Below are 14531 nucleotides of genomic sequence, written 5' to 3'. Positions count from 1 at the left end.
GCCAGCTGCTGCCCGACCCAGTGAGGCCCTCCAGGGCTCTGGGCACCTCTGCCCCAGTGCCGGTCCCGAGCCCAGGCAGGGTTCTCTGTTCTGACCCTTGGATGGTTTCCGCCCTGCTCGCCCCTGCGCCCCCGCGGGGCAGAGCGTAGCGTGGGCTCCCCTCCCGAGACCTCCGTGGGCTTCGCGGCCTGCCCGCCGCAGCCGGCGCTCGAGCCGGGAGCCGGCGCTCGAGCCGGGAGCCGGCGCGGCGGCAGGGGACCGGGCGCCCCCCCGGCCCCCTCCCCGCCCCTTCTCGCCCTGCTCTGACCCCGCCGGGCCTGGGCTATGCTGCGGGGCGGATCCCCCTCCACAGCTCCACCATGCCAGCAGCGTCCGGAAAGAGGTTCAAACCCAGCAAGTACGTCCCGGTCTCGGCTGCTGCCATCTTCCTAGTGGGAGCCACCACCCTCTTCTTTGCCTTCACGTGAGTGCCAGCTGCCTGCCAGGCCGTGGGGTGGGTGAGGGAGGGACCTGGCACCCAGCCTCCTTTGCGGTGCCCGGGGATCGGGGGGGGCACAGCTCCCGTCTTGGGGGGTGTCTGGCAGGGGAGCTGTGCCCTCTTCCTGCACTAAAGGCGGGGGGGAGGTGCCCTGGGTGCTGGAGGGTGGTTGGTGCCATCCACCAGAGCCATGCAGCAGCCCCACCTGCTTCTCTTGGCTTCCTGGAGCGGGGCCGAGGGAGTGGGCAGGGAGGCTCCTGGCGAGGCACCTGTCTCCTGTCAGCCACTGCTGCTCTCTCCTCTCCCTCACAGATCATCTGGGAGCTGCTCTGTGACCTGTGGGTGGGAAATGGCAGAGAGAACTTTCTGCTTTGGGGCGAAGAGAGGGGGGGTCGGGGCCGGGGGGCTCTGTGCTAGAGTTTCATAACTGATTGGTGAGCCACAAAGGAAGGTCTGGGGAGAACTCCTCTGTCCCCTGCCTGGGTCTAGGAGTCTGTGATGTCACCTTGATACCAGCCTTGCCCTGAGGAGCTGAGGGTTTGATGTCCCTGCAGAGGACCTGAGGAGGTGGCCAGCTGGCAGGGTCTGGGCAGGACCTGGGGCCAGTGGGGTGTGAAGTGGTACCAGCTGCTGGAGGAGGGCAGGGCTTTGGTTCAGCTAACTGGGTGACAAATGGCTGATTAATGCTTGTTCTGTTCTGGGTGGTGCAGTGGGGAGACAGGAGCACCTCAAGGTGCCCAGCAGGCTGCTGGGCTGCTATGCCAAGGCAGGTGTGTGCTGGACAGGATTGCCAGGGCACTGCAGCTGGCACCAGCTAGCAGATCCTGAAATTGGTGTCTGAGGGGGCAGAGCAGAGAGCTGTAGCTTAGGTCCTGCTTTGTGCCCACACCTCAGGGTGCTCGATGGTGGCTCCATGTGAAGGGTCTAGGGCTGTTGGGGCAGTCTGGGGCTGGGGGGGCAGGGCAGGGGGCAAGGTGGCTGCTGCCTGCATGCCCTCATGCAGGGTGCCCGTGAGCAGCTCCCTGCAGCCAGCACGGCCCTGCTTTGCCTCCTGCAGCCCCCACCCCTGGTGTGCCTCCCTCCAGCCCTCTCTTCTGCAGCCCCAGTGCTGCAGGTGGGTGACAGGAAGGCTCTTCAGGGAGGCAGATGGCCCTGCTCCCACTGCCCTCTGTTAGCTGATCTTTTCTGCTGCCAGCTTCCAAGGGCAGGGCTGCACGGGGAGGGGGAGGGGGCTTCTGCGGGTCCCCTTCTCTTGCACCTCGGCAAAAGAACTCTCCCTGCCGAGGGATTTTGCTGCTGGGGGGCTGCAGGGATTTTCCAGAGCTGGGAGGCAGCTCCTCAGAGTCAGAAGGGCTGCTGGCTGCTGCGGCTCCTTGGGATGGAGCCATCGGGGGCTGGAAGGTCACCGCGGCTGTGATGCCTGGCAACAACCGGGCAATAAAAGAGTAATTTGATGACCAAAGGGCAGAGTGGTTTGATCGACTCCTGCCGGGAGCAGCTGGCAGTGTCGCTCGGCAGCAGGTGACGGTCCCCGAGCGGGGACACGGAGCGCCGGCAGCCCCTGCCCCTGTGAGGAGCGAGCAGCCGTGCGTGCGCGCCGCGGCGCAGGGGAGGCTGTGACCCCACCGTGTCACACCACGCTGGCGGGGGGCATCAAGGCGGCGGTGCCCCCCGGCCGTGCCCCCCGCCGGGTCCCGGCCGTGCCCTGCCCGCTGTGGCCCTGCCCCGCGGCCGGGGCCGATCCCTGCCGCAGCCTTTATCAGGCGCTGCCGGGAGCCGGCGCGGTGCCGCCGAGCAGGTTTGCTGGCAGCAGGAGCAGCCGGGCAGGGGCCCTGTAATTGCAGGTCAGGGGATGTTGTTTAACCTACTTTGCAGCGGAGCACGGGGCGCTGCCGCAGGGCTGCTGGCCGGCAGCGGACTGGCCCTGCTGCTGGCGCTGGGCACCCTCGGGGCCGGGCCGGGGCCGGGGGGATGACTGTCGTATTTCTAGTGAAAATACCTTGTGGCACATCCCTGCTGGCCCAGGCCTTGCCCCTCCCGGCCAAGAACTCTCTTCAGGGGAGTGATTGGATTAGGAGACGCTGCAGAGCAGCACGTGGCGGTCGGGATGAGCTGAGGCCGGCGGGCGGTGGGGGGAGGGCACACTCCCACCCTGCCTCCGGAAGCAGTGGGGGGCTCTGGCGGGCTGGGCTCTCAAACTGGTGCTGCTCTAGGACCGAAATTCCTCTTCGGGGTCAGTTTGGCCTTTCCTGCATCTCCCTCTGGCCTGTCTTGGCCTCTGCTCCTCATGCTCAGCCTCTGTGTCCTCAGGATGCTGGGAGCACCCACGCTGCCCTGGGCAGGGCTCTGGGGACAGCCTGCTGCCAGCCAGCCTCCTCCTCCTCTTTGCCTCCTGCTCCTGGCTGGGGCTCAGCCTGCGTTCTGGAGCTCTGTGAAAGTCTGCAGAGTGAGAACCTCTGCTAGCAGTTGAGTGAATCTGTAAAGCTCTGCTCCCTGTGGGCCCCGGGGGAGCGGCGCAGGGTCTGGGGCAGGAGCTGGGCAGGAGCTGTGCAGGCTCTGGGGCAGGAGCTGTGCAGGCTCTGGGGCAGGAGCTGTGCAGGCTCTGGGGCAGGAGCTGGGCAGGAGCTGTGCAGGCTCTGGGGCAGGAGCTGTGCAGGCTCTGGGGCAGGAGCTGTGCAGGGTCTGTGCAGGCTCTGGGGCAGGAGCTGTGCAGGGTCTGTGCAGGCTCTGGGACAGGAGCTGTGCAGGCTCTGGGGCAGGAGCTGCGCAGGGTCTGTGCAGGCTCTGGGACAGGAGCTGTGCAGGCTCTGTGCAGGCTCTGGGGCAGGAGCTGTGCAGGCTCTGGGGCAGGAGCTGTGCAGGGTCTGTGCAGGCTCTGGGGCAGGAGCTGTGCAGGCTCTGTGCAGGCTCTGGGGCAGGAGCTGTGCAGGCTCTGGGGCAGGAGCTGTGCAGGGTCTGTGCAGGCTCTGGGGCAGGAGCTGTGCAGGCTCTGTGCAGGCTCTGGGGCAGGAGCTGTGCAGGGTCTGTGCAGGCTCTGGGACAGGAGCTGTGCAGGAGCTGTGCAGGCTCTGGGACAGGAGCTGTGCAGGAGCTGTGCAGGCTCTGGGGCAGGAGCTGTGCAGGCTCTGGGGCAGGAGCTGTGCAGGGTCTGTGCAGGCTCTGGGGCAGGAGCTGTGCTCTCTGCTCCTGTCGGGGGAGCCGTGGGGGTGTGACAGTGCTCTGGTACCTGCTGGCACGCTCCTGGCTGGACCCAAAGTTGTGTGGCACCGAGCAGGGGTTGTGCTGGCAGCACAGAGAGCTGGAGGGACCGGGAGTCCAGGCTGAGGAGAGCCTGCACGCAGCAGCTGTCAGAGCCTGGGGGGCAGCGGGAACAGTGTCCCTGGGGACAGCTCTGGGGCAGGGAAGGGGCTGGGGGCCCGCAGGCTCCGAGCCCACCGCAGGGAGGAGAGGCTGGGGCGGGCGGGGAGGAGGTTCTGGTGTGACTGCGGCCGGAGCCCGGCCCGGGCCCAGGTGTGACTCAGCCTGCCCCGGGTTCCCCGGATCCTCTCATGTGCTGCCAGGGACAAGTCTCGGCAGCTGCCCTGCCGCGGGCGTGTTCGCACCCGGGAGGGCCCCGGCCAGCTCCCCGGCACCAGCCTGGCCGCCACGGGGAGCAGCTTCCTCCTCCTCCTCCTCCTCCTCCTCCTCCTCCCTGCGGGGTCGCAGCCTGCGCTGCCCTGGGCAGGGCCCGCAGCTCCTCGCTGCCGGGGGGGAGGGCAGAGGGCTGGGGCACGCCAGAGTCCCCGACCAGGAGGTGTCCTGGGCTGGCAGCCCCCTTTGCTCCCCCTGCAGCGTCCCTCCTGCCGGGGCTGCTCCTCCCCAGCGCCGGGGGCGGCGGGCACGGTGCCCCGGGTGGGCTGGGCTGGTACTGGGGGGGTGGTTCCTGCTTCCATGGCACGGTGGAGTCTGCGAGGGCAGCAGGCAGGGGGCTGCTGTACTTGGGGATGCTAGGGGTGAGACCCCAGCTGGCATCGACTTGGAGATGTTCAGCCTGAGGCCACCCTGTAAGCTGCAGGGCCCTGACCTCGGGGAGGCTGTGCTGCTTGCCGTGCCACATGGAGCCCCAGCTCGGGTGGCTTTGCTTCCCTGGCTGGTTGTTCAGGGTCTAAAGTCCTCGCTGTGCAGAGTGGCCCTTGGCAGCCAGCACAGCCTGGCAAGGACAAGGGGTTGCCAGTCAGCCCTGGGGCGCTGCACCAGCCCTCCAGCCAGTTCTCCCTGCTGCAGGATGAAGTTCAGTCTTCCATCCTTTTGTGGCGCCTGGCTGCCAAGTTGGGTCTGGGAGCACTTGGGCCCTGCCTGGGGGCTTGCACCACCTGACATGGAGACAGGAGGCTGGTTTGCAGGGCATGCAGCAGCCCTGGAGCAGAGCTGGGCGGGCAGGGCTCAGTGTCCCCAGGGAGGTCTCCATCCAGTTGCCCTTTCACAGCTATGGCTGTGCCCCCTCGGTGCCAAGGTGTGAGTCTGATGATGCTCCCTTAGCAAAAGGCCTGCTCACTGTCGCCCTGGGGACCTGCCAGCCACTGGTGTGCCCTGGGAGCTGTGCTGCTGCCTCCTGGGGCAGGTTTGGTGCCTGAGAAGTGTGGGAGTTGGTGGCAGAGGTGCCCCTTCCCCCTGGCAGGCTGATTGTGCCCTCTCTGCCTACCCCAGAACGCTTCCCTGGCTCCAGCCCTCGCCGAGGCAGCTCCATCTTCCGCAGCAGTGCCAGGGTCTGTCGAGGACCTGCACTGTGAGGCTGGCACAGCCCTCTGCAGGGATGCTGGCATGCAGTGGCTCTCCATGGCCCCACTCCATCCCTTTCAGCCAAAGGTTTGGGCTGGGGTTTTCCTTCCTAGAGAGAGGAGCTCCTTCCTCGGTGTTCCTGGAAGGGCTTTTCCTCCCTTTAGGGCTCCTCTGAGCCCCCCCGGCCTGCCCCTCTTCCTTCAGCACTTTCTGCTCTGATACTCAGCAGAGGGCAGAGCCAGGGAGGCTCCTCTGGAGTTGGGGTGCTCAGCTCTGTGTCTGCATTGGGTGTCCAGGGCAGGAGCAGAAAGGAATCCTGTTCTGAAGGGGCTGCTGCACCAGGAGGGTAGAGAGCATCCCCAGTGGGCCCCCAGAGCCCTGGGAGCTGCAGGCAACAGGCAGTTTGTCCCTTCCCCAGCTCTTCTCTGGCTGCTGGGTGAGCTCCTGGGGGCTGCCAGGTCCCTGCCAGCTCTCTGCCTTGCCAGCCTGCCCCACCACAGACAGCAGTTTGCTCTCTGGGGGACTGGGAGGCTCTTGCCCTCATTTCCTGCCGGCCACCAAAGCCTGGAACGTTTTGGATGGTGCTGGCCAGGGGCTGCCCTGGCAGCATCTCGGGGCTGGGGCAGGCAGGTTGAGTCCTGTCCCTGGGCACACTGGAGGGCAAGGGGCTGCTGGGTGAGCTGTGAGCTCCCAGCATGGATGGCTGCCAGTCCTGAAGCAGCCCCCAGCAGTGCTGGTGGTACTGGGCTGGCTCAGCTCTTGGATTCACCACCTGCTGTGGGTCCCACACCTCTCTGGAGCTGCTCTCTGGGGGGTTTGGGGCACAGACTGGAGGAGGCTCCCCTCACCAGCCTGTGCCCAGTGCTCTGGCACCACCTGCTCTGTGGAGAACCCCTGGCAGGTCCTCCAGGGCAGGACACGGGGTCAGCATGGCAGAGCCGGTGTGGCTGGTGCAGAGGAGCTGCTCCCCACCCTGGAGATGCCATCCCAGATGTGGGGAGGTGAGGAGGCATCGCCCAGGGTGCCAGCAGGGTGAGGCACCCTCCCTGGTGTGGTGCTTGGGGCTCTGGAGGAGCAGGAGGGTGTGGAGAGCCTGCAGGTGCAGCCGGGCTTGGTGTGCAGGGCTGGAGTGCGGAGGGTGGGGGTGCCAGGAGGGCAGGAGTGCTTTGGGTGGCAGAGCTGAGCCTGGCCCTGCACACACTCCTGCCAGCCAGGTGTCTGCTCAAGTGGCAAAGGTTTCCCTTCCCACTCTTGTCTTGCCCTTGTGGCTGTGCCCAAGGGGCATTGCCTTATCCTTGGCCAGTGGAGGCAGGTCCTGCCACTGCTCCCACCCGACCTGGGTGCCAGGCAGGGCTGGGCATGGAGTCATGCCCAGGCCTGGGTGTGCCCTGCCTGTCTCTCCGTCACTGCCAGGTGGGTGCCAAGGCAGGTGTGCCCGCTCCTCCAGCCCAGCCCATCTTGTCTCCTGCTGCCATGTTATCTGCCTGGCACCGTCGCCTGTCCCCTGCATGGGTGCCCCGGCTCTGCTCTCCTGGGGCCCTGCCAGCCCTGTGCTGGGCAGAGCTGGGGGCAGAGCGCTGCAGCAAGGCTTCATTCCAGGCTGCAGCCTGGCCAAGGCTCCTGGCGCTGCCCTGGCAGGACAGGGGCTGCCTTGCCAGGGGCAGGAGCTGTGGCAGAGGAGGGGAAGGGACCAGCGGCTGCCCCTTCACCTCTACCTGCTCAGGGGCCGCGGGGGATTACGGCCTGGGCACCATATGTCGCCCTGCCCACCCAGCCCTGCCCCTCTCTGCTCCTGCTGCCTAAATCCATCTGCACTGCTGGCTGCAGGGGGAAGAGAGGGACAGATGCTGCCCTAGATCCTGGGATTAAACTCCCAGCAGCAAAGCAGCTTAGGGCATTAGGCTGGCGCCGCCACGGGGGAAGCCCAGGGCCCTGAGCCCGCCGGGCACGGCCGTGCTGGAGGTTCCCTCAGCGTGCCCATGGCAGAGCCAGGCGTTGGCTGCCAGTGCCTGGTGCAGCCCTGCCATCCCTGCGTGCCCTCAGCCCGGCGGCACCGCGGCCTGGCGTCGCCCCGCTTGCCGGCGGGGCCCTGTGCTGGCCCTGCCCTGTGGGACCCTGGGGGCAAGAGGCTGGCAGTGGCTTTGCTCTCCAAGGGCTTTCCAGATGGTTCCCCCCACAGCAGCCCCCTGTGGGCACTCCCCTGGGGCTGGAGCTTTGGCTGGTCACACAGCCAGGGCCGGGCCGGCCTGGGCACAGCCCCGGTTCAGGTGTGGAGGGCACAGAGAAGGCAGAGCTGCCCACGTCCTGCCTGGACAGGAGCCTGGAAACAGGACCTATGGTCAGGGAATGTGGGTGTCCTGCCCAGGCCACCCTGGGCACGGTGGGCATGGCTGGCAGGGCAGCTGCAGGGCTTTGGGGGTTCTTCAGGTCCTGCTCCACCCTGGTGTTCCCCGAGAGCATCGCCAGGGCTTGGGGACGCTTGCCTGGGGCTGTGGGGACAGCGGGGGGGCGTCAGAGGGCAACCCATGGCCCGTGCCAGGCTGTCTCAGTGCTGTTGTGCCCGCAGGTGCCCGGGGCTCAGTCTCTACGTCTCCCCTGCCATTCCTGCCTACAATGCTGTTGTCTTCCTCTTCGTGCTGGCCAACTTCAGCATGGCCACCTTCATGGACCCAGGCATCTTCCCTCGAGGTGAGGCTGGGCTTCGGCTGCCTCCTGCCCCCCTTCCTGGGAGGCGGAGAGGATCCCCCAGAGGGCTTGAGGAGAGCCCTCCCTGCCCTGCCTGGGTGGCACTGGGTGGTCATGCCCGTGCCGGGGGCGGCAGCTCTGGGTTCGGCACCCGGGGGGAGGAGGGGGGAGCAGCACAAATCCTGGCATGGTGGTGGGTACCCTGGGGCGCAGGTGGGTGCTGGGGGCTCAGGGCAGGGCTGGGGGCACCCTCCCTTGCCTGTTGGTGGGGGGGGGGGGCTCTGGCTCATGGCGGCGGGGCGCTGACGCCTGGCTGCGCCGGGGGCTCCCCCCAGCCGAGGAGGACGAGGACAAGGAGGATGACTTCCGAGCCCCCCTCTACAAGACGGTGGAGATCAAGGGCATCCAGGTGCGCATGAAGTGGTGCGCGACCTGCCGCTTCTACCGGCCCCCGCGCTGCTCCCACTGCAGCGTCTGCGACAACTGCGTGGAGGTGAGCGCCCCCCGGCCCCCCCCCGCGCCCCCCGGCGGCCGCCGGCGGCCCTGGCAGCTCCCTGTGCCCCTTCCCCGCCCGCAGGAGTTCGACCATCACTGCCCCTGGGTCAACAACTGCATCGGGCGCCGCAACTATCGCTACTTCTTCCTCTTCCTGCTCTCGCTCACCACGCACATCATGGGCGTCTTCGGCTTCGGCCTGCTCTACGTCCTCTACCAGGTGGAGGAGCTCTCGGGGGTCCGCATGGCCGTCACGTATCCGCTGCCGCCGGGGGGAGGGGGCTGCGGGTCACAGGGTGTCAGGGGCTGGAAGGGACCTCTGAACATCATCGAGTCCAAGCCCCTGCCAGGGCAGGAGCAGAGAACCCAGCACAGGGCACACAGAACACATCCAGGTGGGGATGGAAAGGCTCCAGAAGAGACTCCACAACCCCTCTGGGCAGCCTGCTCCAGGGCTCTGGGACCCTCACAGTGCAGAAGTTTCTCCTCGTGCTGAGGTGGAAGCTCCTGTGCTGGAGTTGATATCCACTGCCCCTTGTGCCATCCCAGGGCACAGTGAGCAGGGCCTGTCCCTCCTTCCTGACCCCCAGCTCTCAGATATTGATAGACATTGATCAGATCCCTCTCAGTCTTCTCCCCAGACTGAACAGCCCCAGGGCTCTCAGCCTCTCCTCACAGGACAGTGCTGCAGTCCCTTTAGCATCCTGGTAGCCCTCTCCAGCAGATCCCTGTCCCTCCTGAGCTGGGGAGCCCAGAATGGGGTCGGTGGGACTGGGGGTCGGTGGGGCTGGGGGTGGCAAGCAGCAGAGGCAGAGTGCAGCAGTTCCTTAGCTGGCTGCTGACAGCATGGTGGTGATGTGTGTGGCTGGCTTGTTCTTCATCCCTGTGGCTGGCCTGACAGGCTTCCACGTGGTGCTGGTGGCAAGAGGCCGTACCACCAACGAACAGGTACAGCGGCGGGGCTGGCGCGGGGCCGGTGGACCCTGTGGGTGTCCCCAGGACCAGGGGGCTGAGGGCAGGCTAGGTGGAGGTGAGGGGTGGCCCCTGAGCTGGCAGAGGATAGAGCACAAGGTGTCGGGGAGTGGAGCCTGAGAGCACCTTGTCTGCACAGCCTGGGGTGTGGGGGCTTTGCTGCTGCTCCTGGGGGGCTGTGGGGAGGATGGAGCTGAGCAGGCTCCTCGGAGGGTAGGAAGTGACCCAGAGAGGGTGGCACGAGAGGCACCTCCCAGTTACACAGTGAGGAGAGGAGAGGCTTCTGGCCCTCCTGGGGCCTCCTGCTAAAATGGGGAAGTCGCTCCATCCCTGGAGACTGTCCTGAGGCATCTGGACAAACTGTGCAGCCTGCCCTGGGGCTGGCCCTGAGACCCCCAGGGTCCCTGCCCACCCCAGCGTGCTGCCATCCCTCCTGCCCGCAGGTGACGGGCAAGTTCCGTGGTGGCGTCAACCCCTTCACCAACGGCTGCTGTAAGAACGTCAGCAGGGTCCTCTGCAGCTCCCCGGCCCCCAGGTGAGCCTGGCACCGCCTGGCTGCGCCCCGCAGCCCCTGGGCAGCGCGGTGGTCGAGGCGCTGCCCTTCCTCCCCCCCCCTCGCAGGTACCTGGGGCGTCCGCGGGCGGAGCAGACGGTGCTGGTGCGGCCTCCCTTCCTGCGGCCGGAGGTGTCGGACGGCCAGGTCACCGTCAAGATCATGGACAATGGTATCCAGACAGAGCTGAAGAGGACGAAGGTGAGGAGGGTGTGGGCCAGCGCTGGGGCCCTGCGTGGAGCCCAGGCCTGCACCCGTGAGTAAAGAACCGAGCGAGCCTTGTCCCGTCCGCTCCGTGTCGTCTCCTCCCGTGTCCCCGGGGGGCACAGCTCCGTCCCCGCCGTGAGGCTTCGCACCCCCCCCGTCCTGTCCTTCCCCTCAGTGTCCTCTGGAGGTCCCTGTCCCCGGCACCTCCCGGCACCGTGGCACCTTCAGACGTCGGATGGCCCAGGAGAGCCCCCCCGGGCGCCGCTGCCAGCTCCCTGCCTGCTGCGGGCAGGCTGAGGCCCTGGCCGCCCCTGACCCCCCCGCTCTGCCCTCTGTCTCTGCAGTCCAAAGGAAGCCTGGAGGTGACGGAGAGCCAGTCTGCGGATGCTGAGCCACCCCCCCCACCTAAGCCAGACCTCAGCCGCTACACGGGCCTGAGGACACACTTAACCTTGGCCACCACCGAGGGTAAGGAGGGCACACAGGCTCCCTGCAGCCGCTGGGAGGGGAGCCCAGGGCTGTGCCACGCAGAGTAGGATCCAGGGCCGTAGGCAGAGCAGGCTGCAGGGCGGACGAGGAGCAGCGCTGCGTGGCGCGGCACAGCGCGCACGCGTTCGGGGCTGGCCTGTGCGGCCCCTGGCGCCTGGAGGAGCCTGCAGGACGCTTCCAGCCAGCTCTGCTCCCCGGGAGAGGAGCAGCAGCCCCAGCTGAGGCAGCACAGTGCATGTCCGGAGCTGCAGGGAGCCGCAGTGGCCTGTGACAGGCGGGGTGCTGTGCCGCAGGGAGGCACAGGAGCATCACCAGGATGAAGGTGGCAAAGGAGCAGCAAGCCTGGCTTGGTGGCACAGAGCATGTGTGGCAGCGTGACTCGCTCTCCTGCTTCCCTGTGTGCTGGCAAAGCAGTGCTGGAGCTTCCTGAGAGGGCTTGGTGAGAGAGGTGGGACGTGAGGGGCAGAGCCTGGAAGCAACCCAGCTTCCTGCAGCAGGCTGGAGGCCTCTGCAGCTCTCCCCACCCTCTGGCCATGCTGGAGAAGGGCTACAGCATGTGTCCATGGGGAGACAGCACCCTGGCATCCACTGTGTGCTCTGCACACCCCACTGGGGCTGCTGCAGGGGTGTGGAGGTGCCAGCCCCACACACACTGCTGTGTGGGGGACACATTTTCCATTCCTCTCCACCCCGGTGCTCCTCTCCTCGCGCCCGTCCCTCTCTCCGCTTCCGTCCCCTGGTCTGTCTGCTCCAGGCTTGGTGCTGGTTCTTGGGAGGGGAGGGCAGGGCTGGGCACGGTGTTCTCTGGCTGGGCAGAGCCCCTTCCTTCCCTGCACAGCTCTAGGGAACTGTTGTGTCTGAGTGTGCTCTCCCCTGCCCACAGACAGCGGCTTGCTAGGCAAGGACAGCCCCCCGACGCCCACCATGTACAGGTACCGGCCCGGCTACAGCAGCAGCAGCAGCTCCGCAGCCCTGCCGCACTCCACCAGCGCCAAGGTAAGGCCGGATGCCAGCCTCGAGGGGCTGCCAGCCTGTGCCTGGTCCAGGGGAGAGCTCGAGAGAGCCGCAGGAGCCTCACAGTTCTGTGCCTCTGCCCCCAGCTGAGCCGCGTGAACAGCCTGAAGGAGCCCAACTCCATCTGCGAGGGCGGCCACAAGCCCAGCTACCGCTCGGAGCCCAGCCTGGAGCCCGACAGCTTCCGCTCCCCCACCTTCGGCAAGAGCTTCCCCTTCGACCCTCTCTCCAGCGGGAGCCGCTCCTCCAGCCTCAAGTCTGCCCAGGGCACGGGCTTCGAGATGGGCCACCTGCAGTCCATCCGCTCGGAGGGCACCACCTCCACCTCCTACAAGAGCCTGGCCAACCAGACGCGCAACGGCAGCCTGTCCTACGACAGCCTGCTGACGCCCTCCGACAGCCCCGACTTCGAGTCGGTGCAGGCGGGCCCGGAGCCCGACCCGCCGGTGGGCTACACCTCGCCCTTCCTCTCGGCCCGCATCGCCCAGCAGCGGGAGCCCGACCTGCACGGCCGCTTCGCCAAGCAGGCGGCGCCGCGGGAGCCGTCGCCCGTGCGCTACGACAACCTCTCCCGGCACATTGTGGCCTCCATCCAGGAGCGGGAGAAGCTGCTGCAGCAGCCGCCGCCGGCCGCGGGCCGGGAGGAGGAGGCGGCGCTGGCGGACTCGGGGATCCAGTCCACGCCGGGCTCCAGCAACGCCCCCCGCAGCAGCTCCTCCTCGGACGATTCGAAGCGTTCGCCCCTGGGCAAAAACCCTCTCACCCGCCCGGCCCCGCCCCGCTTCGGCAAGCCCGACCCCCCCCGCGGGCGCTCCCTGGGCTCCCCGGAGCAGCCCCCCGCCCCCCACCTGGGAAAATCTGTGTCTTACAGCAGCCAAAAAACAGCGTCTCAGGCCAGCAGCCCCGAGGCCGAGGAGGTGGCCTTGCAGCCCTTACTGGCACCAAAGTGAGTACCTGGGGGGAGCCGGCTGCCCACTGCATGCCTCCTCCCCTGCCTGGCACGTCCCCTCCCTGCCTGGTGCCCCCTCCAGCTGCAGCTTTGGCTGCACCAGCACCCAGGGTCAGCAGCTCTCCCCTCAGCGGCAGCCGTGCTGCATGCAGTCTGGGGAAGCGAGAGGGATCCTCCTCCTCCTCTGCCCAGAGCAGAGCTGGCACCCCCTGCCCACCTCCCTGGGACGCCCCACGTCTTTCAGGGAGCTGGGGTGGTGTGTGGATGCTGGGGGCACTGGGGCAGGCAGGGCTGTGGCTGTGACCCCTCCCCGGGGTCCTTGTCCCAGGCCCCACCCGTGGAGCCCCGGTGGCTCCTGCTCCTCACACCTTGTGTCCATCCTTCCCTCCCCAGGGATGAGGTGCAGATGAGAACAGCCTACAGCAAGTCCAATGGGCAGCCCAAGAGCCTGGGCGCGGCCCCCCCGGGCCCGGGGCAGGTGCCCCTCAGCAGCCCCACGCGTGGAGGAGTCAAGAAGGTCTCCGGCGTGGGGGGTACCACCTACGAGATCTCGGTATGAGGGGCGGAGCCGCTCGCCCCTCGCTGCTCCCGGCCGCCCCCCCAGGGACGTTCTGCGGACTCCAGGAGAGCCGGGCGGGGGCCGGGCCCGCCGCCGCCGCCGCCGCCGCCCTTCCTCAGCTCCCCGGGCGCCGACACCGAGCGGGGCTGAGCTTCGCCCGCCCTCCCCCCAGGACTGCCAGCGCCGGGGGCCGGCGGGGGCTCCAGCCTCGCCCCCTGGCCAGCACCCCGGCCGGGCCAGCCTCCCGTGGGCCTTGTGCAATCGACCGCTCGCCTAGCGTGGTAGGAACGGAGTTGTTTATAAACCAGAATACTTTTTTTTATTATGAGTATTGTTACGGATTCTATTTTTTGCCTCTTCCCGAGTTACCAGCTGTGTGTACAGAGAAGTATCTAGAGAGAGAAATATAAAGAGTAAAAAAACAAACAAACAAACGAAAAACCCCAAACAAGCAGCAGGAAGGCAGAAGGTCCAGGTCTCACCCCCGGGGCCGAGGAGGAAGCTGCTCCCTTCCTGCCCCCCAGAGGAGGCAGGGGGCAGACGCCGCGGGGGGCAGACGCCGCGGGGGGGCAGACGCTCGCTGTCGCTCTCCCACCCAATGCGGGGCAGGCTCTGGCAGGTGCCCCCTCCCCCTGCCTGCCCCTGCCAAAGGCCAAGGTGTGTTCAGCCAGGACCCTCCCCTCCCCTCTTCTTCACCACCCAGCCCGGGGCTGAGGACAGCAGGGGAGCAGCCCCCTCCCCACACCCTGCCATGAGCTGGCCCAGGATGGCTGCAGCGAGCTGTGGGCTCCAGGCCTTTCCCACCGGCAGCTTTTTCTCTTTGTTTCTGTTTCCTTGGGGCTTGTGTTGGTGGGGGGAGGGCGGGGGGGGGGGGAGGTTGCTTTTGTTTGTTCGTTTGTTTTTTGTTGGGGTTGGGGTTTTTTTAAGGGGTGGGCTGGGGCTTTCTTGCTGTCAGGGGGTTGTTTTTATTTCTGCTGGGGGGAGAGGAAGGCCAGCAGGCTGCACCCCCACCAAGCAATATTTTTTTTCTCATCACATGCCAAAAAAAAATTCACAGCGCCACAGACCCCAAACCAAGCAGCCAAGGAGCCCAGAGCTCCCTCCTCCCTGCCCGGGCAAACCACCCCCCAGGGGGCCCACCAAACTTGAGGCACTACTTGACTCTATGGCAATAGCTCTCCTGTGGCCCCTGCAGAGCCACACCATGGTTGGGTTGGGTTTTTTTTATTATTATTATTCTTAGCCATTTAAAAAACGAGGAATAAAAGGATATTTAATGAGCCACCCCAGCAGGCATGCGTGTGCTTTGTGTGGCGTCCAGGGAGGAGGCAGGCCCGGCCCCGTCTCGGGGAGAGACCTCCTTGGGTGGCTT

General features: G+C 66.9%; 1 protein-coding gene across 1 annotated transcript; it reads left to right on the top strand.

The window, feature by feature from the left end:
* Nucleotides 1-231: 231 nt before the first annotated feature.
* ZDHHC5 (zinc finger DHHC-type palmitoyltransferase 5) lies at nucleotides 232-13253 on the top strand. Its single transcript, XM_054171747.1, has 11 exons — nucleotides 232-463; nucleotides 7803-7924; nucleotides 8257-8414; nucleotides 8499-8671; nucleotides 9262-9364; nucleotides 9832-9923; nucleotides 10010-10142; nucleotides 10493-10616; nucleotides 11521-11633; nucleotides 11738-12597; nucleotides 12994-13253. The coding sequence occupies exons 1-11, from the start codon at nucleotides 360-362 to the stop codon at nucleotides 13157-13159; spliced, it is 2148 nt and encodes a 715-aa protein (XP_054027722.1). The 5' UTR covers nucleotides 232-359; the 3' UTR covers nucleotides 13160-13253.
* The last annotated feature ends 1278 nt before the right edge of the window (nucleotides 13254-14531 follow it).

Source organism: Dryobates pubescens, chromosome 22 (assembly GCF_014839835.1).
Source record: "Dryobates pubescens isolate bDryPub1 chromosome 22, bDryPub1.pri, whole genome shotgun sequence".
Taxonomy (NCBI): Eukaryota; Metazoa; Chordata; class Aves; order Piciformes; family Picidae; genus Dryobates; species Dryobates pubescens.
This window is presented reverse-complemented; position numbering and strand designations above follow the sequence as displayed.